The sequence below is a fragment of the Protomyctophum bolini genome, assembly GCF_963924005.1.
Source record: "Protomyctophum bolini genome assembly, chromosome: 24".
Taxonomy (NCBI): Eukaryota; Metazoa; Chordata; class Actinopteri; order Myctophiformes; family Myctophidae; genus Protomyctophum; species Protomyctophum bolini.
The window spans coordinates 10817041-10839470 of NC_137885.1; the positions used below are offsets into that span (position 1 = coordinate 10817041).

The window sequence follows — 22430 nt, forward strand, 5'->3', positions numbered from 1 at the left end:
AATACCCCCAAAAAACAACAGCATTCCCCAAATTGTATAGAAACAGTAGGTTGTTACTTTGTTCCTCTTCAAATATTAAGTTCCTCTTCAATTATGAATTTATTTAGAACAAATGTATTTAAACTGCATTTCTTTCCGGCAGGAGATGGAGATGTCAGAATGCTGATGCCATGCAGCTTCAAATCTCAGGATGGATGCAGTACATTTGGCAAGGTAAACACAAAACTTGTCTCACTAGTGCCCCCAGGAGCCCTCAGGAGCTAACACACACACACACACACACACACACACACACACACACACACACACACTGCAGCATTGGAAAACACCCCGGGGCGCTCAGACCTTTTCAAAACATACCAGCACCAGCCTCATGTCGGCTCAGTCTCACCCTATTGGCCGGTGACTATTCTGTCACTGCTCATTGGTCCAGTCACAGGCAACAGAGGGACGGGAAGGATGGGGCGGGGGTTACAGCGATAAGGGAGGGTGGGAGTAATATCATCATGAGAGGAGAGAGTGAAAGAAAAACAGAGAGAGAGAGAGAGGGAGGGAGGGGGAGAGTGATAGAGAGGGGAAGAGAGCAACAGTGAGCCTAATAGAGCAGAAAAGAACAGCTTCAGGCGAAAGGACAAAGAGGAGAAAGACATTGAAAGGAGGAGAGACTCTAGCAAGCATCCCTGCTCTTCTCATGTGCCCTTCAGCTTGTTGATGATGAGACGAGGAGGAGGAGGAGGAGGCAGAAACTGGCGGGAGTGTTGCTGATGCTGCTGATGCTGCCGCCGTGTTGTTCAACTGAGTCCCGTTAGACGCCAACAACACCGACGCACGCGGACCCTGCTCTCTGCTGCGCACAGTCACCAGCCACGGGAAGCGGGGGAGTCGCTCGGGGGGTTTCAGAGATGCAGAATCTGCGCCACGCAGCCACGGAGGCTTTCCACCGACTGGGTAAGCAGCGGCACACTAACCCCTACAGGTGTTTAAGGTTGTCCGGGCATAAGGTGACACACACACACACACACACACACACACGCACACACTACAGGGGGGACAGTTAACAGTAGTGTGTGAATTTACGTAGTCAGCATTGGAGGGAGAAATGCACTGTAACAGAAGTGCGTCTCCTGTCATAATTACTTTACTTGCCAAGTGGCTGCGCAGGAATTCAGCTTGGTGACAATGGTGCAGCGTCTACGGTGAGTGACTGAAGAGGCAATGCTGCTCACTTGTGTAGATTGTTTTGTTTGGGTTCTTCTGTCACTTTGCGATATAGTCCAGGGTGCATGACATGTGCAGTATGCATATTCAGCGGTGGGAAACAATGAGTGAAGTGCTCTTGTATCAAAGTAACTTTATTAAAAAAAAATGCAGCAGCTGCGCAAGAATTAGCCAGATGGTGCAGAGGCACACCAACACTTTTTGTAGCATACACTGCAAAATCCTTTGCATTTGCACTATGATCAACATCTCAACTGATATCCCCCAAATTATGCAGTATATTTCATGTATATTTCACACAGAACAATTGAGCAGTTGAGACGAATAACAGTCTAAATCCATAATTTATTCGGACTCCTCCCCGGAAAGGCCTATCTGTCCTGACCTCTAATCCATCATTTATACATTATGTATAATTAGTGTGGACTTAGACTGTTATTCGTCTCTTATTAGGCACAATATACGTTTGAAATAATTGAAAGTGCATTTACTCAATATATGTTGCAATTCTGAATATACTGTACTATAGTAAATCTCTCATACTGTACGTATATTTAGAACAAGCCAAATAGTTTCTTCTGTATTTTGAGATACTATCTATCACGTGTGATTATTTACAGAATAGGTGCAGGGACACTGCAAATCAATCGACGTACTGTAGATCAACATTATACTGATTGCCGGTTTCTACTGTATAAGTCGTGGTGCCCCAACAAGTGATGCCTGATATTTGGTTGCACATTGTGTTGCATAACGAAAATAGTATCTACTGTACTGTATACAAGCTCACGGCACATCACATCGCGTTGTGCAAATTTATTTATGAGTAAATTAAGTACAGTATAAATCGGATCGGAGTTCACAGGAAGTGTAGGGAAAGTGTTTCCCAAACACTGAGTCTGGACTCTGGACCCATTTGTGGATCACGGTCACATTGTTATGGGTCCATTTATTTTTTAGTTTCCTACATTGTTTTTAATTATGTCAAAAAATAATTAAAAAATCAGACCAGTTTGAGGAGTGCCCTATAGGAGTCTACAGGAGTGGCTCATGCCCATCAGACTTGGATTTTCATTTTGCATAATTCAATTATGGTGGAACTGGCACCCTCCCCCGCCTGTCTCTTGAATCAGATCTACTCTCCTTTTATCTCTTATTCCCTGATGTACAGACAGCCCCTGTGCCCCCTGCATTGGCTCTCATCCATCCTGTTTCTTACCGTATCCTTTCTTCGGATCATAGTTTATACGGTCTCTCACACGTCACATGTTATGCAGCTGTTTGCGTGTTACTCAAGCTAATTAATTAGACAGGACCTTACTTACACAATGTAATGGATAATGTATGCAGGTACTAGCGCAAGAACCTAACACAGCAGTCCCAGAATACAAATCTATTTAGAGACAAAACACTGGCGCACCTGTTGTACGTACAGTACAGTACAGTACAGTGCACACACATGCATATTCGTGCTGTGACACCCGCCACACCCCAGCGTCCCTGTTATGCTAGCATGTGTAGGCAGGTGTGAAATTAATGCGTCTGAGGGACGAGAACTGCCGCGCCGGCAGAAATGCATACAAAAGTAACCTGTGGCATGTTGTCGGCATGGCAACACTCAACTGCTGGTAGCGAGAAACGACAACACCTCGTTAGGGGTGAGGTGTCGATAGAGAGTGTGTGTGAGTGTGTGCGTGCTGGGGGAGAGATGATGACACTCCTGATGGACCGATTGCCACTCAGCATCCCACTTAATTGGCAAGAACGTGTCACTTCAGCGCTGTTCTACAGACGCTACTCGGTAGAGAGTGGGAAGTGCTGGAGGAGGGTGGGGGGGGGGGCTGTCTGTTTTGCTCACTAAGCGGAACATCCATTCCAGCTCTCGAAGAGGTCCATGGCTAATGAAGGTGCAGGGCCCTATAGGGCTTCCCCCTAGATCAGTGGTTCTCAAACCTTTCCATGTCAAGTGAGGACCCCCATTTGAAGAGATTTATACGGCTCTAGCAGTGATTCTCAATCATTTTCATTTCAAGGACCCCACGTTTGATATGCATTAGGCTACGGACAGACCACCATTTAATGGCTTTTTTTTTTAAATCTCTGGGACCCCAATTGATATTGTAAAATCAATGTTAATTTAACTCTGAGAGTGTATAGGTCCATTTGGAGCAGACCAAGTATAGAGCCCTGGGTGGAGGTTTTCTAGGGTTTAAGTGGTTAAACAAATGAAAGTTTTATTCACTCAGATTTAATGTTTTAAATTTCAAACTTTTCAAGTATGACAATTGTTTGTATAAGATGTGTGATGTTGTATCTCTCTGTTCTTATACATTTACATTTTTACAAATTGCAGAATTTAACTCCCATTTAATTTTATCTGGTTATAATGTGGTTATATTCATGTAGAAAACAGAAGAATAAATGATTATTATAACTAAAGCTAGCAAAATAAACTAGAATAAAAAACAGTACAGTAGTGCATTAGTGCATCCTGTGGATGCAGGGGTCGTTGTTTTATTGCGTCCCTTAACTATACACTGCGTTTTGGGATGCATTTTGCATCCCAAAATTTTAATCCCTATTTTAATCTATGATCAACAATTCCTTGCTGTATTGATGTGGTACCATAGGAGAGAACAGGCAGACAGACGTTGAGCGTAAAATGAAGGGTGCATTTAATTTTACGCCCTCAAGAGTTAAAGATCTACAGTATATAAGGGTCCATTTGGTTCCCAACTCATTTAGCTGGGGGACCACCTGGAACACCCTTAAGGACCACTGGCGGTCCCCAGACCACTGATTGAGAACCACTGCTTTACGGGTATGGAGCAGGGCGGTGCTTTAACACAGTATCTGTTCACCATCAACTGGATACGTAGAGGTTAAAATGAGATACAGTAATAATAAAATGTGCTTAGACCAGGGAAGAGATGACGGTCGGTAGGCAGGGGGGGTGATGTGAGCAGAGAGAGAGAGAGAGAGAGAGATGGCCCCCGAGAGTGATGGCAACGAGTGCCCCCCAGGGATGAAGCAGGTTGTCAGGGGCGTGTAGGTTTGTTATCGTGGGCTGCAGTGACAGGTATAGGCAGTGGAGCTCACAGACTGACCACTGAATTATGCATCCCTCAGCAGCTGCAGCCAGAACAACACAGCTTTAACGGAATCACACGTTCTTTTGACTCCAGGCGGCTTTTATATGAACAAAATTATTAATGCCATAATCTGGTGGGGAATTAGATTACTACTAGACAGCCACCAGTCAAATGCTGACAAATTGTGGCTGTGGGCGATGATTTTGTTTCCTTCCACCGAACAAGCCCGCATTCAGAGATGCTGCAGAATTGTATTATAGAATTCTAAATCAATTGAATTGGTTGGAAAGAAAGGTAAGTCTTTCTGTCTGTGAGAACTGAACTAGAGAAAACAAAGCATGACTCCAGCCCACCATTAACATTAAACACATCTTTCAGCATCTTCTCTGGGGCAAAGCCCGGCGATTCGTTGGGATAGTTGACTGTATTTTTCAATATCCGACACCTTATTTTGTAACGCAGGCACTTTCACCACATTGGGACATGATGACGAGAGCAGAGTGTCTGCCTGGTGGAGTCAGCTCAAGGTAGAGCTAAAAATATTTGTAGCATAATCCAGAGATTAGGTAATGGTGGGGTTTTTTTTTACTATGACACTTGTCATGTGCCCACATGGGGGAAATGTACAAAGAAATGGCTGATGAATAATATTTTGGACCGTGGAAGAAAATTAAATAAAAAAAATATTATCAGCAGAAGACCTCCCTCCCCCACACCAGCGCGCGCGCGCGCGCGCGCACGCGCACACACACACAGACACACACACACACACACACACACACACACACACACACACACACACACACACACACACGCTCACTGTCCGACCAGTCCACCTACATGCAGCTTACTACTTGCCAAATGTATTTGCATGTCTGTACACAACCAGCAAGCCAACAGAGTCATAGTACATCGGGGGACATTTTAGATTATTCTCATCAGGCTCTCATTACATCCAGACCTGCTTACAATTAAATCAAAGTAGTAATACTGCAGTGTCATACTGTACTACTACTACTGCTAGTTTATGTGCTAGTGATGTTTGTATTGCATGTTTTCATTGTAAGGCATTTTTTCAAAAACAGCAAGAATGAGTGATGTACAGTACAAGGTCATTGTGAGTTTGTATATTTCATATTTATTCTTACAATTTTAGCTATATATATATATATATATATATATATATATATATATATATATTTTTTTTTTTTAATGTATTCCCAAAATGAGTACATCACGATGAAAGCATATATTCTTGAGAATAGATGTGGCAAATATGCACATTTCTCTACCATGATTTATGATAAAGTGCTACAATAGGTGAATGGGAGCCATACATATCCCTGTCTGTAGAATATATGGTAGATAAGTGTAACGTCAAGAGATGAACGCTAAAGGGAATATTCCTGTGTCCCTATCGTGAATGTGTAAGACAAGCTGGTCAAAGAAATGCGAGCTACGGTAGATTATATTTCACATATTCTTTTACAATTTTTACGTACTTCGCTCCTGCAGAAATCCAAAGGGAATTACAGCTGACAGCAATGACCTTTTCAGTTCCTACACAGTCAAATCCATCACGTTCATTTTACTCCGCAAACGTGTAGAAATGTAACACAAGTGGACCCCTAATTTTCACAGTTTAGATCGGCAATAGTGCATAGCAATATTCAATTGACATGGTTCAATCAGTATGCAGGGCGACATGCCCTGTGGTCGTAGAATGTTCAAGATGGTAATGTAGCAGATATAACCTGTGGTCGTAGTAGAACGTTAACGATGTTAATGCATCGGATATACCCCATGGACCTACTAGAATGTTCAACATGATACTGCTGCAACAGTGAGCTGTCAGGATGAGAAATGGGAATGTTGTGAATTAATTAATTAGATGGAAGTGTTATTATATATATCATGCTTAATTGCTCAGAAAAGGCTCGCAAGAGAGGGGGATCTGATTTAAGGTGCGTGCGTACCAAATGTCCCCACAGGCCACAAGTACATGAGAAATAGACATTGTTTGTGAGGACCATTTTCCTGGTACTCATTTTTATAGATACGTTTACAGTACAATTAGAAAAATATTCAGGTTAGGATCAGGCATAGACATCCAAGGTTTAGGGGGTTGGAATTTGAGTACCTGAAAAAGATCCTAGTAGTGATCGAAAGGTTTCATGACTTATTTTAGGTTTTATGACCTCAATTACACCCCAAAAAACTGAACTTCACTCAGTGGATTTTCTGTGGTCTGGGATATTTTCTGTCTGTGGAGCCTTTTGAGCTGCAATGAAAACAGGCAAAACAGTGAGAACAGTGACATCTGCTGGCAAATCCCATTGTCATATATGGGATTTGCAGGTCAGCTGGAAAATCAGAGCACTTGTTTGAGCCAGAAAACCCCAGACCACAGAAAATCTACTGAATGTTAAAAGTTCAGGTTTTTTGGGTGCAATTGAGCTCAGAAAACATTACAATTTTGTCACAATCCCTTTAATAAACTAGTGGAGCTGAGTATTACCAGTGTTGCGGACTATTCTTTTCTCTTGGAATTTGAGTTAAAGATGATTTTATACTTCGATGCATGCCAGTGTCATGCACCGATTTAAATAGCTGATCTACAAGCTCACAACGTGTCGCAGCGTGACACATTGTGAGCTTGTAGATCTGCTATTTTTCGGCTCTAGGCTTAACGGTTAGGAATTAGGATATATGGCAAAAATAAATAAATAAATGTCATTCAGGAAATAGCCATCATAAAATGCTGATGTGCTCACAAGTATAGTAATACAGACCTGTTTGTGTAGGTGTGTGCGTGTGCGAGCATGTGTGTGCATGCGCTCCTTCCCCCCACCTGCCACATGGAGGTGGGTTCGGGATTAACAAGCTTGGCCTGACAGTTGCCCGTGCAGGCTGTCTGCTCGCCGCTTCCCCGCAGTTAAAAGCTCCGCTCGGTGAATACTGATGAGCCCCGACCGGCACACAGGTGGAGGAGAGACGACTTTAGACAGGGGTGGGTTAAGAAGAAAGCACAAGAGATGGGGGAGAAAGATATCGTTGCTGTCGGGCAGAAACCTCCAATCTCCAATCAATTTCTTTTTGTAAATTAACGCCCTACTAGATCTTACTACATCATCTCTCAAAAGCACCAATAGTTGCAGATCCGTTAAGCTCGAAAAGCTTTGAGCTACTATTGCTATTTTTGAATTTTAATCCTGAAAGACTACCACTAGGTATGAAGTCCAGTTTTGGACGTGCAAGGTTTCCACCCGACAGACGATGAAGGACATTAATAAGGAATAAAGGAAGGAAGAAATAAATCAAAGAGTGGGACGAACAAGCGGATGGATGCGGATGGATGGATGGATGAATAGATAGATGGACTGACAGATGGGAGTTGTGGAAGGGGGGGGGGGGGAGGAGGGGGGAGGAGGGGGATCTGCTCACACGGCATTTCCTGGCTCTCTGCGGGACCCCTGGGACACCATGGTCCTTGGCCTTGATACAGTAAATGTCGGCATAGGACCAGTTTCTTGACAGGGACAATGCACATTAATCAACATGCCATTTTCCTAAACCATGCACGTTGACACTTGACAGCAATTTTTTATGTCGTTTGAATAAAATTCCATTTGGTTTTAGTCATATTTGATGAAAATAGCAATTTAAGGTTAAAAAAATGGATGACTATAATGTGCTTGGTTCAGGCAAAAAGGCAAAAAGGTGTGTTTTTACAGACAAGGGGCTGACAAGCTCTGCCACCTGCTGCCGTTTGATCTATGTGAGGGATCGTTAACCAAAGAGCTGAGAGAAGAGAGGTGACGTCGTGTGACACCTCCTATTGATGGCTACCGAGAGTTATCAGCCAAATATGGTTTTAGTTGATGAAAAGTCACATGAGCAGTATTTTCTGCAGCAAATGAGCTTGTTCTAAATTGAAACATACAGTACAGTCACGCTATGGCCAGTGTGTGTGTGGCATTGGATCAATAATGCAAAAAAATCCTGTGGTATTTTTCATATTCAGTTCTGTCATCTGTAGCCGTGCTGTCGTTATTGATTTCTGAGTAATACATTAACGTGACTCACACAGGCTTAAAAGCCCATGCATCTGGTATGGTATGTTTAACCCTAGGGATGCTCCAATCAGGTTTTTCTGATCACCGATTGTTTTTCTCATGATCGACCGATACTGATCTTGTGTCTAAGGGGAACATTTGAATATTTCCAAAATGATTGTCAAAACCCACGTCAAAACTGTACCTGCGTGTGGGGAGGAAGGGGAGAATGGTTAGGCCTGTCACAAAAATGCTACATTTTATATATCTGATATCTAACATTTATACCACTTAACACCCTGAGCGTCAAGAGCGTCAAAATGGAAATCTCCGTTCAATGATTATCGGAGCATCTCTATTTAACCCATGCACTGACTACAACTCACGGTGGTGTACTTATTACATATTACATTACATTATTACTGCTAACCATTTACCAAAGCACACGCATGTGGTTCATTTGATTATCTGGAAGCCATAGTATTCCATTCATATCCAATAGGCTTACAGTATGTGATGTGATTTGATAACAGTCTTGTCGAGCAGTATAGTTGTCCTATACTGCACCACAGGATATATATTTCTCAGCAGAGAGAGAGACTAACTTTAACGACAATAGATGTGTGTTAGTATTGTACTAAACATACTCTACTTAACAGAGGTTCCAAAACTGGGGGTCCTCAAATTATTTTGGGGGGGTCCCCAGGTGAGTAGCTTAATGTGCAACCTTGTATTCTCACTCAACAGTAAACAAACCAACATACAGTATAAAGTGTGTGCATTCTGTTATCTGCCACTATCATAAGTGACAATTTAAGACCCTTTAATGCCAGATTGTCAAATAGTACGTCAGAAAGAGGCAAACATTGTGAAAGTAGCCGATCTACAAGCTTGGGTCAAACAAAATGTGATGCCTACAATTCCAAGTTCTTGTCAGTGTGGGGCGTCCCCCAGTTTGAAATGATGTTATGGTTAAGTTATAAGTTATGGTTTTGCACTGTAGCTTTTAGGATGTACTATGCGGCATCAGATGTTGTGTGAGGACAACAGAGGACAAAATTAAATGGATTTAGAACGGCCTAAACATCTGTCACATTGATCCTTTACTAGAGGACGGAGTGCTCTGTGTTTAGGGCCTTTTAGGCCATTATGCCTGACCAACGTTTCACACTCTCTCCCTCCCTCTCTCTCAAACACACACACACACACACACACACACACACAGTCACACACACACACACACACACACACACACACACACACACACACACACACACACACACACGGACAGGGCTGCTCCACTTTTCCCGTCCCATCAGACTGTGTGTCCTGCCACAGAGAGCGCATGGGACTTTTTAAACCTGATGTACTTTCTCATTCTCCTTAGTCATACAGTAAGAAGCATGCGTTCCTCTGCACTGAACTTCAAAGACTTTGAAATAAGTTGACATTTGAATTTATGTCACCCCGCAGGCTCTTCAAGCTTTTTTTTATTGTCTCCACCAGGCCGAAGGCATGGGGAGAGAGTATGTTTTGCACTCCGTCCGTGTGTCCGTCCTTCCGTCCGTCCATTATCAGCTAATCTCCGGCACCGTTGGCCCGATCCATGCCAAACTTTGCACACACACTCCCTGGATGCAAACGACAAACGTCTGCCCCAAATATTCCTCAACGGCCTGTTATAGCGCCACCATGAGGCCGATTTAGGCAAAACACATTTCTGTAGATAACTCGTACACATTTTATCCATACATCACACAATTCGGTATACACTATCTCCATAGTTATGTGATCAACACGGATCTGCACATTTTCCCATCTTCCATCCTGATTGGCTAAAATTGGCTTCCAAAGCTCACATGATTGGTCCGTTTCGATTTTCGAACAAAATGCCACAGTGTCCAATTTCCATGAAATTATACCCACACATTTCCACTAGGCCGAGGACGACATCCCACTATTTGTTCCCCAAATCAGCCTCACGGTGGCGTTATAACAGGCTAATTCCTGGTTTAGCTATAACTGCATCGATCTGTATACTGTACAACTTATGTATGCGCACTCCCTAGAGGCCATGGAAAAACATTTTCCCTGCATCCCTCCACATCTGCCGGTTATAGCGCCACCATTGAGGCCGATTTCTGCAAAACACATTGTTTATGTTAGTCGCACAGATTTAATCAAAATCTCACGCAAATCGGCACACATGATCTCTGTAGTCATGTGATCAAGTCGAGCCTGTTGGATTTCTCTGATTCTACACTGATTGGCTAAGATTGCCTTCCAAAGTTTGCAGGAGCAGCCTGTTTTGTACAAAATGCTGCACATGTCCTGCTCATCCAGAATTCTATCCTCAGAGATGCTATGAGTGATCTGCATTTCCTCAACAAAATGAAGAAAATTGTTACAAAAAAACATGTTTATATTTCTCCTAAACATTTTGCCAAACATCACACACACTCCTATCCTCCTGGTGGAGACCTGTGCCCATTTCACTTTGTCATCATTCTCCAAAATATTTACAGTATGCTGAATTGAAGTCCTTTTTAAAGAGTGCTGCCTCAGTTACTTTAAAGGTTGTTGTCCACCAAGGCATTTTCTTCCCCTTGTGTTTTGATTTCTTTGTGTACCACGTGTTTACTGCAGCGCGATAAGGTGCTAAGCGTCAACTAAAACAAAACAAAGTCATGCCATCTCCGGTTTACTTCCTGTATCTTGAGTGAAGTAGGTGCGTGGCCACCTTTTTAGGAGACCGGAAGCAGGTTGTAGTTAGTTGTTATTTCCAACCGAAGAGTGAGCCTGAACACAGCTTCTGAACCATTCTTTCGAGCTCTGGTCACTGAACTAAATATTGTGCCCAATGGTCACAAAGTCACACAATCTTCCCAAGATTTACATAATGAAATGGCATTTTTTCAGAGAGTCAAATCACGAGAAAATCAATAGGTTCACACTATGGTCCTCGGGACCACTTGGCAGATGTTGTGGTAGTGTGAATGCTGCGTACCGTTCCCGGGAGAGGATAACCCAACCGTTCCCGGGACCGCATCGGGGCCAATTAAGGTGTACTCGGAAGTCTCGGATACGGATCGATGCAATGTGAAAGCATTGAATACAATTGAATGAAGTGTACTTGGGTGCAGATTGCAGAAGACTCAAAGCCAATGTGAATCATGGGAACAGGCAACCGTATTCGGGATCGGTTTGAATCAAACGGACACATTTAAGTGGTGTTAGTCTCTTAATAAATTTACCCCAGCCACTGTATTCATACTTCATACTGTATGTGTGGTGTTCTGGAATGTGTACATGAATATATGCACTTTTATGTCTTTTCAAGTCCTGATCTTTACACTGCAAAACTTTGATAGCCCCACATCTTATACCACTCTCATTCCTGTCACCTTCTTTACCCCATCTGCAGGTCTGAAGCAAAGGCACCTGGGATATGAAGAGGTGAGCGTGTACACAAACACACACACACACACACACACACACACGCACACACACACGGATACCCCTCCACACACACACGGATAGTGGATACCCACACACACAGAACACACACGCACATCCCACTCACGTGCATGCTGCCCTCTGTCTCTCGCTGCGAGGCATTTACCTCCTGGAGAGGAAAGAGATTTGCAGAGGATGTCAGCACTGTCCCCCGCTGAGAGAGAGAGAGAGAGAGATAGAATGACATCAGTACTGAAGTTGTGTGCGAGCTTGTTGTTTGATTGTACCTTACTACACACATGTGGACATGCACACACCTAACTACACGCATGTGGACATGCACACACCTAACTACACACATGTGGACATGCACACGCCTAACTGCACACGTGGGTCGACATGCACACACCTAACTGCACACGTGGGTCGACATGCACACACCTAACTGCACACATGTGCACATGCTCACACATCTTGCGTAATATGTAGTATGTACAGTATCGGACATCGGTGTCTCTCGCTCTCTCACTCGTCTCCTTCTCTCCGCTATTTTCTTGCTCTCTCTGTCTTTCACGTTTCTTGCTTACGCACGCACGCACACACCAATCACGCACAGGCGCACGCACGCACAAGCGCAAGCAAGCACACACACACGCATACACCAATCTTGCACTCCTTTTAAAATTCTCTTTCTTTGTACACACACACACACACACACACACACATAGCAGTAGTTCTCATCTCCAATAGTTCTTGTCACACAGTCTTAGAGCAGCATATCATTTCAGGGTCCATTAAACAGCCCATTCGCCGCAGCATAAAGACTGTCAGCAAGCTCCCACAATGCCTCTGTGAGGCAGAACCAAAATAGAAGCCATGCAGCCTCCCTCCCTCCCACTTTCTGCTGTCATCCCTGAAGGACGGGTGACCTGTCACTAGTTACAGTACATAAGCACTGGCACTGGAGACCTCTCCGCCGACCTGTGATTGCCATTAGTTAAATAGCACTGATGTACAGACCAGTGCTTCTCAAAACATGTCAAGGACCACTAATTGGCCCGAGACCACCATCCGGAAATGTTTTGTGCCAGGGACCACCACAAGAGAAGACATTTCAAATTGTGACGCGCTGCGAGCGTGTATATTATATCATTTTGAATAGCCAAGGTAACAAACCCTGGAACCCATCCAAGGACACCTGAGGCTCCCCGAATCCCACTTTGAGAACCACTGAGGTAGACCTCTCAGTGGACTGCCAGCAGTTAAATGGGCGACAATGGCTCAGTGGCTGTGGCTGAGGAACCGCAAGGTTCCTAGTTCGATTCCGGGCTCCCACAGAGTTAGTGTTGAAGTGTTCTTGAGCAAGACACTGAACCCCTTTGCTCCCGATGAGTAGCTTGGTGCCTTGCATGATTTCCTCCGCCATCGGTGTATGTTGCACAATCTATGTAAAGCACCTTGGATAAAGGCACTATATAAATGCTGTATGATATATAAATTATGTAAAAAATATAAAAAAATAGCAGATGTACATATATCTGCTATATGTATGTTTCAATAGCCAACGTCCCACAATCTAAAATGATACAGATGGCCCAGTTTTTATGTGTTAAATATCACCGTCTGTAGTGTCACAGATGAGCTGGCTGATTGATTGATTGATTGATGTGTAATCATTGCACAGGCATACAGTTTTCAAGCAGAGAAGCTCAGCCGCCATCAAAGGAAAACATTCATGACAATAAATAATGAAAAATAATATTTCAGGCTTGGCAAATTGGGTGTCGAGTGGGCGGACCGTAGGTGTTCATGGATGTAGGATGGGCCCATGCCAGGATCACGCCTCAACAAAATGGATCATTTCTTCCTTTCAGTCTCACTAGCTAGGGATGGGCAATATGGGCGAAATCTAATATCACAATACCTCGATCTTGTTTTTGTGACCATAATGTCATTTCTTTCTTTATTAACAGAACAAATAACAGATTTACAAGCTGACAATGCACCGCAATGAGTCATATGAGCTTGTACTGTATGTGTCGCATTGCGACACGTTGTGAGCTTGTAGATCTGCTATTTTCAAAGTATGGTCATAACATGTTATACATAATTTATGATAGCTTGTGAAATGGGACATTCTGCATAACAAGTACGTTTACTTTTGGTAAAGTATATTTTGATGCCAATTTGATACAATACTTTTACTCAAGTAAATTTTGATTACCGTACTTTTACTTGATGGAATCTTTTTCTAAATTGCAGTATTGATAATTCATTATAAGCATGTAGTACTTTTTCCACCACTGTGTGGTTTATTACACTGTGAATGTGAGGTCTTGTTGTCTCTGTGTGACACATGTTAAGAGGAAATGTAATTAGGTTTAGTTTTTTTGTTACTTGGATGCACTTAGTGATGTGTGTGTGTGTGTGTGTGTGTGTGTGTGTGTGTGTGTGTGTGTGTGTGTGTGTGTGTGTGTGTGTGTGTGTGTGTGTGTGTGTGTGTGTGTGTGTGTGTGTGTGTGAGAGACTGTGTGCTCGTGCGTGTGAGATGCATACAGTAGTCTACTGTATCTATGTGTCTTGCATGGTCTCCCTTGTGCTACAAATATGTGAACTCTTATGTCCCAGTATCATGTCTACCACTTTTTACATGACTTAAGTTACTAGTATGGCCACCGCGCCAGACAGGAGAGGAACAGTGCAAGAACCTAAACACATTTACTCAAGTATACTTCAATAATATATTGAGGTACTTTACTTTACCGGAGTACTTCCAATTTCCAGTACATTTACTTCTACTCCACTACATCTCAGATCCAAATATTGTACTTTTACTCCACTATTATTTGAAAACTTTGTAGATTTAAAATTGTATTACAAAACATACATTAACCACTTCACTTCTGCCATTTGAATAGACAAGCTTGTAGATCTGCTATTTTCAAAAGATTTGAAAACTTGGGACTGCACAATGCACAATGAGTACTTTTACTTTTTGTACTTTAAATACAAGCCAATACTTTTAAGTACAAGTATTGACGCCAACACTCTTGTACTTGAATTCCGGAGTATTTCTACACTGCAGTATTGATACTTTTTACTTAAGTAAAACATCAGAGTACTTCTTCCATCCACTGGGGAGAGGGGGAGATATGGCAGAGCCATTCAGAGACAGAGTCATGAGACCATGTTTGCGTAGCAGCCTGACCCGAGTCATATGAGCGGCCTAGACGTCCCGGCCGGGCCCGCCTCATGAAACGAGAAGAATACAGGGAGAGAGAGAGAGAGAGGGAGGGAGGGTAGTAGAAAGAAAAAGTAGGAAAAGAAGGAAAAAGAAGAGTGGATTATTTACGGCCCGGGAGAGAAAGATGTGTGACTTGGCATGGCGGCTGAGGGGTTTCGGGGCACGCTGCGTCGGCTGTTTCTGCGGCGTCGGGCGGCTAGGCGACGAGCCCGACGAGGAGAACAGGCCAGGGGAGCAGGAGGAGGAAGAGGAGGAGGAGGAGGTGGAGGAGACGGTGGAGGTGGAGGTGGAGGAGGAGGGGGAGAAGGAGGGACAGGAAGGGAAGGAGATGGGGTTGCAGAGGCGTGCGTCTAAAAAGAGTGCCACTTCCTTACCGCCGACCGAGGTAGTGTGTGTGTGTGTGTGTGTGTGTGTGTGTGTGTGTTGTGTGTGTGTGTGTGTGTGTGTGTGTGTGTGTGTGTGGTGGAGGGGGGCAGGTATAAACTAAAGTCAATGTATATTGACTGTATATGTATATGAACAAATGAATGTCTTTATTGCAGACTCAAGGTCCATATAAAAACACAATAACAACAACACATACATACGATACAATACAAAACAGTCCAAATGTACATGTTAGACAGGCATTTGTGACAGTTATAAATACAGGTCAATGTCTTATCGGTATCTATAGTGCAGCTCCTCACAGGGTTCCTTAGACATGACAACGATGCTATTCAGACTCATCCAAGCAGCACATGAAAAATACATGTACTGTATATACCGTATTGTGCCGAATATAAGACGACTCCCATCTTTCAAGACTAATTTGTGAGAACAAAAACACATTGAATGTAAAATAGTCTAGTCCCCAATTATTATTATATAATTATACATGTGCTTATATTCAGCACAATAGGGTATTAACCAAACTATCATTTTGGATGTCCTGTTTCAGGAATCACTTCGTATGACGTCGTCGCTGTGCTGTTGCTGGATTCTGATTAGTTTTGTTGCTGCTGTCAGCATTGTGTGCCTACAACACAAAATGTTATTTTTAAGTAGTACATTCAGCAAGCATGCAGCATGAAGGTCAGCGGCGTGCATATATATATATATATATACAGTATATATACACACGTTATGAATACACACGAAACAAAAACAAAAAAAAACATGGCAAATGAATCGGTTCTTTGTGGAACTCGTGTGACCGTAATGCATTCTGTTGAGCAGGCAGAAAGTAGAGTGAGGTTGGTTTCGTTACATGCATGTGCTTCATAAACTCACCATGTCTGAAGGCTGCCTGTATACGCAGTGCAGATGACAACCCCAAGACATGGAATGATCATGACTCTGTCAGCTGCTCGTATAGTTATAAATAAATACATGATATTTCTAATTTATAGAGATTCATGGGGCTTTACATGGGGCAGTTAATGTGTTAACCCATTTAGGACTGAGACCAGATTCTACAAATGAAAAATCTATGTTGTTGATATATAGAACAATATATGTTTCTATATATCAGTGGTTCTCAAACTATTTCATGTCAAGACCGCCGAAATTATATGTATTTGGCCGCCGACCCCCATCTGAAAATATGTAGTTCCGGGGACCCCCCAGAAGCGAAGTTACGTATGAGTTAAAAACGTTTGCTGTGAAAGAATATAATATTCCAAGAATTGCACACATTTTCACGAAAAATAGTAGATATTCAAGCTCATCGCGCGGCACAGAGTGCCACGCTATGAGCTTGTATATCTACTCTTTTTCAATAGCTGAAGTTTAAAATAATGGTTAACGTGGTTAAAAGCTAAGGTGATGCAGATGGGGTCAAGGATTTCAAACAGAGTGCCCCAACAATTAAAATGGCACCATAAAAGAAAGACTTCAGCAAATAAGAAAGAAAAACAAGGTAACGGTTTTACATAAGAGTATTTCAACAACTTGAACCCACCAAATACCCCCCAAAAAGTATGTACACCACCACCACCACCACGTCTCCGTGTCCCAGCAGGACTGGGAGTTGCTGCGTGCTACCTTAAAAATCCACTTTATTTCCCATTAAAGTTGACAGAGAGTGAATAGATGGGAGGGCCACTGCGTGGGCAGATGATGGATTGGGCACCCCTGGGCCCCACGGAGCTGTGCATCTCCTGGGTCGACACTGTAACGCCTTGCACTGTCAGCGGCTAATGGAGAGCTATATATGTCTCTCACCATGTCCATCTGTCTGTCCGTCTTCATGTCTGTCTCTCTCTGTCCTTCTTAAGCCTCTCGAGCTCTTGTATGAAGCACGTTGAAGTTATATATATTTTAAGTTAATATAGAACATATCGTTGCTGTCGGGCAGAAAACTCTTATCTCACTTATTCAAACGTGTTGTGTGTTATTCTTTTGGTAAATCAACCCCCTGCTTTATCACACAAAAGCATCAAAAGTAGCAGATACGCAAGCTTTTTGTCCTGAGAAGTCACATTATCGTCGCTGTCTTTTCGTCCGTCCATTCATCTACCTTCTATTCATCTTCCACTACGTCTCATTCTCTCTCTCCTCAGCTGAATGACCCGTCGTCGGACCCGTCCTTCTCCAAGTCCGAGCCCCACTGGTTTCACACGCTGCAGGTGCGCAGGCTGCGTGTGCCGAGGGGGCGGAGCAACAGCGACCCCCTGGGTGGAAAGGCCTTCGAGCCGACCGACTTTAAGTGGGTGAGTGACCGGCCGGCCGACTGACGACCAACTGTGTCTGGGTTTCGTTTGCGTCCTCTTGGAGGGTTTCACTGAATGTTTTATTTTTATTATTATTATTTATTTTTTCAAATAGTATTTCTTTGTCCACAGGTTCTTTTTTTTATTTATTTTTTAGGAACAAAAAGTAATAATAAAATAAAGCATATGGGAGAGATGAATAATGTGTACAGAAATGTTAAAGTACAATACAAGACATAAGATAGTATTTGAAGCTTTGAGCAGTAATTCAAATAAAAACAACAAAACCAAAAAAGAGAGACATGAGTAAGACAGAATCATTCAATCCTTGCCGCCACAAAGTCTGGTCGTAAAGGTATAATAATTATATTCCACCCAGTTAGACCAAAACTTTATACATTTCTCCTTCTGCAGTCTAAGAGAGAAAGTGATCTGTTCCATATTTATTAATATCATTTACTATATCTATCCATTCTTTCAGGAAGCAACCAGTGTTGTGTAAATACTTTTCTACATGCAGATATCAGAATACCGAATGGGTATTCATCAGATCTTCCAGTCTGAAAATGTGCATGTCCCAAAAATAATGTAGTAAACTTGCACCAATTATTGGGTAAATTTGCACCAATTATTGTATTTATTGATCTCAGAAATTCTGCCCAGAGGGTTCTAATCACTGGGCACCCCCAGAAAATATGCCAATGGTTAGCCTCCCGCGACCCACACTCCAGCATGTTGCCTCCCCATTCGAGAAATGTATTTTCTTTTATATATATTTCAGTCAGACACCACATTTTTATTCTTTACCCAAGAAGGTTCAAATGTGAGAATGGTGACCACCAGTATCAGTTTTCACTTACCTAATGTGTACTGTATATATTATCTTACAGTACGAAACCAGTAAGATTGAAAAAAAGGCGTGCTCGTTTCGAGGCTCTGAACTGTGCACTCTGCGAGGGGTGGGGGGGGGTGAGGGAGCGACGTGGCACGCTTGATAGTCACGCGACTCCCTTAGGAAATTAATAAATGGCTGCCTCGCACCTTGGCTCCGACAAATTGCCGCACGGCCACCTGTGAGCGGGCCTTGGGGGTTGTTGAAACAGGAGCCTACCGTTCGGGGGCCCATCCACCCCTGGCCTTCGACGAGTAAAAAACCCACCCAGCCTCCAGCTTAGTAATAAACTGAATTGTCAGGTGAGGAGATGGAGAGAGAACCCCTTTATCAGCTTCAATGTCATAGTGTTCCAATTGTGTGTGCTCATTTTGATGTTTCATCACTTTCAACCTCATCCTGGTGTCGGTCTCCCGATTGGATGAAATTGGATGACATTGTTATCTTGATCTAAAAAGTGGAGCTTGGAGACACAGGGAAACCCCTTGAAACTGAAGAAACACCCGCAATAGCTATGACTGACTAAAATTGGAATACACTCCACTTTTAAGTTACGTCAGCATGCGGTCGCAACGGATTTCTAACGCCTAATCAAAATTAATGTGTTCAGATCTGAACCAAGTCTCCTGAGGAGGCGGGTCTGAAGCCTGTTCTGGACGGGGTATCCGGATGTAAGAACAAATCCACCTCGAAATCTGCAGTTGACACATCCTAACTAGGACATGCACGCCATGCAAGCTATTTCATATAGCGTGTTATGTGTGTGTCTATGTGCGCACAGTGGTGGAAAGCACCTAATTAAGTGCTCATTAGTGTAACATGAGTAGCCTTTTCATGTATTTATACCTCTCGTACTGTTAGTATATTCAGTTCTACTTGGAGCAGAGGTCTACTAGATTTTGGATGAAGTATAGCATTCAACCACTTTTGAAAAGTTATTACAGAGCGGTTATGTCACAATCAAGAGGTTGTTCCATTGCCATTGGCGTCTTGTAAAGAAAAGATACTCGCCCCTTTGCAGAGCACCATTGATAGGATGTATTCATATAGAAATTGTTCTGGTCAGGATGTGACCATATTTACTTTAACTAAGTAACTATTCAGACAGAGTATCTGTGCACTTGACAAGTAGGCTAATCTTACATACTTGAGTAATATTTAAGTCAGCTAAAGGCCTCGACCGTTTTGCCTTTGGTGGTGGTGAGAGAAAACACACATAAATAACGCAAGGTTATTTAGTCCTTACATAGTCCCTGTGTGAGTTGTGTCGCTATTGTAGGCTTGCGTTCTATAATGTGCTTTTCATCCACTAGATGGTAGAGATGTAGCTATGACAGATTAGATTGTACAAACTGTACTGACACACGTGCCACTTTATTTTTGTTATGAGTTGAGATGTAGTTATAACTGTATATGAGTTTTACACTATATTATCATAATTGAAGTATATACCACTGCCTTGCGTCTTTTGCTTGTGATGTAATCATTTAATCATTTTGCTCCAGCTGTGTAAAATTCAATAGGAATACTATCATACTAGTGGATGATCATCTGCAAAGGTAAAACAGTAAACATGGTTTGTTGGTCGGGTCTGTAAACGGCCAAATTGTCACCAAATGGAAGCATAGGATTAGGAGATGATAAATTATACACAACTATCAGAGCGTGTACACACTCTGTTCTCCGCTGTAATTCCGTGGAGATCTCGTCTGAACACCGCGGGCGGATTCCGTTCGGTCCTGATAATCACCAGGGCTGGACTGGGTCAAACATTCATCCCTGACATTTGGCCCGTAAAAATAATAAAGCAAGGGGGACAGCCCATTCACTGGGCGGCCCACTGGACATTACGTCAAGTGGCCAGTCCAGGCCTGATAATCACTGACGAGTTTGCAAAGCGGTGCTTCGAACGATGATGTCTTGTTGTCTAACTTTCAATGTGATCTATCCATGCCGATCGCGTTTACGTTTACGACTCAAGGTGCCGGCGGAAGTGTCCTCCTCTTTCAGAAACAGAAAGAGGGGGTCGAGCAGAGGAGGAAAAGCCTTCTTGCGCTCTGCTGCCAAAGGTCACCAGGGGTACTTTTATCAAAAATGTCTCTGCTTGCATCGAGGACCGTTGCTTGCACTGCTTGCGTTGCGTTGGATTGGGGGTCGTTCCCAGACCGACAGATGACGCATGGGACGGACTGGAAGCGAGACATTTCTCTCACCCTCTGTTGCTTTAGTGCTTCTTGTGTCGATTATGTTCGACTCTGTAAAGCACTTAGCGAAATGACTCCAAATCAGTATCACAATTTTATTGCCTCTATTGTGATTTTAGCTATTGATTATAATGATGTTGTTTTTATAGTGCCAATAGCCAATCGACGTGTTGTGAGCTTGTGGATTGGGTTTTTTTTTTTCTTCACTTTTTTGTTTATTCAAGATCCAGGGTATACAGTAAATCAAAAGACATATGTGACACACCCATATGAAACATAAATAATAATAAAATATAACAAAATATTGTGAGTCCATACACGAAATATTATGGTAGCATAAATAAAAATAAGAAAATAAAATAAAAAGTTGCATAGTCCTATGCTAACATGGAAGCGACACTAATACAAACCACATAACCTGAATCAAGTTTTAAAACAAAAACAAGACAAGACAAGACAAGACAACATGGCATGGTCATTGGTCACCCAAAACATAATCGACGTGGTAGTGCATCCACACATGGCTCCTAATAATAATATACTGAACAACCCAGCTGCGTCGGGAATCTAAGCATGCTCAAATCCAGGATTAATCTCCTTCAATCTGGAATTTCTTGAAATTGTAAGTTATTTACTAGTGCGAGGAAGGGGCCCCATGTGTCCTCAAATTTTAATACAGATCCTCTCAGGGTACATCTAATTTTTTCTAATTTGATAAAGTGGAGTACATCTCTAATCCAGTGAAGATGGGTTGGGGGAGCAGAGGACTTCCATTTCATCAGAATCAGACGCCTAGCTAAGAGAGTGGTAAAGGCCACCAAGTGAGCTTTGTATTTTGTCAGGAATAGATCAGGGGGAGAGATTCCGAAAATAGCCGTCATTACATTTGGTTCAATGGATTGGGTTTTTAAAAGAAAATCTGTATGCCACCATTGTACAACAAATGTAATACTGGGTTATGACAATAAACTTCCTCCAACTAAATGAATCAAAAACTGAAGTATTAATATTTGGCCCACCATCTGACAGAGCACATCTCGAAATTATCCTCGGCCCCCTACGTCCCAATATCAAACCTACAGCCAGAAACCTGGGTGTCTTTTTGGATTCCAACCTCTCCTTGGACGGTCGCGTAACAAAAGTTGTCCAGTCTTCATTTTTTCACCTTAGCAACATAGCAAAAATCAAACCCTTTCTCTCCCGCCCCGACCTCACTAAAGTTATCCACGCTTTCATTTACTCTCGTTTACACTACTGTAATTCCCTATACTCCTGCCTCTCAAAAAAATCCATCAACCGGTTACAACTCATTCAGAATGCTGCAGCTCGCCTCCTAACGGGCTCCAGAAAATACGATCACATCACCCCTATCCTGGCCACCCTACATTGGCTGCCTGTCTCATACAGAATCAATGTCAAAATACTTGTATTCACCTTCAAAGCTAGATCCGGGCTCGCTCCTTCTTACATATCTGACCTACTCGTCCCCTACGAGCCAGCCCGCGACCTACGTTCATCCGGCACGGCCCTTCTCTCAACAAAATCAGGCTGCAAAAAAACTGTAGGCGACCGGGCA

General features: G+C 42.9%; 1 protein-coding gene across 1 annotated transcript in view; it reads left to right on the top strand.

Annotated features, from left to right (window-relative positions):
* Positions 1 to 738: 738 nt before the first annotated feature.
* cdk15 (cyclin-dependent kinase 15) overlaps positions 739 to 22430 on the top strand; it is a gene marked incomplete at its 3' end in the record, with an annotated part of 70041 nt that continues 48349 nt past the window's right edge. The window contains exons 1-3 of the mRNA XM_080758876.1: positions 739 to 948; positions 11790 to 11821; positions 17609 to 17758. Of these exons, the coding sequence (XP_080615002.1) occupies positions 903 to 948; positions 11790 to 11821; positions 17609 to 17758 (228 nt within the window). The 5' untranslated portion in view covers positions 739 to 902. The remainder of the gene's footprint in view (positions 949 to 11789; positions 11822 to 17608; positions 17759 to 22430) is intronic.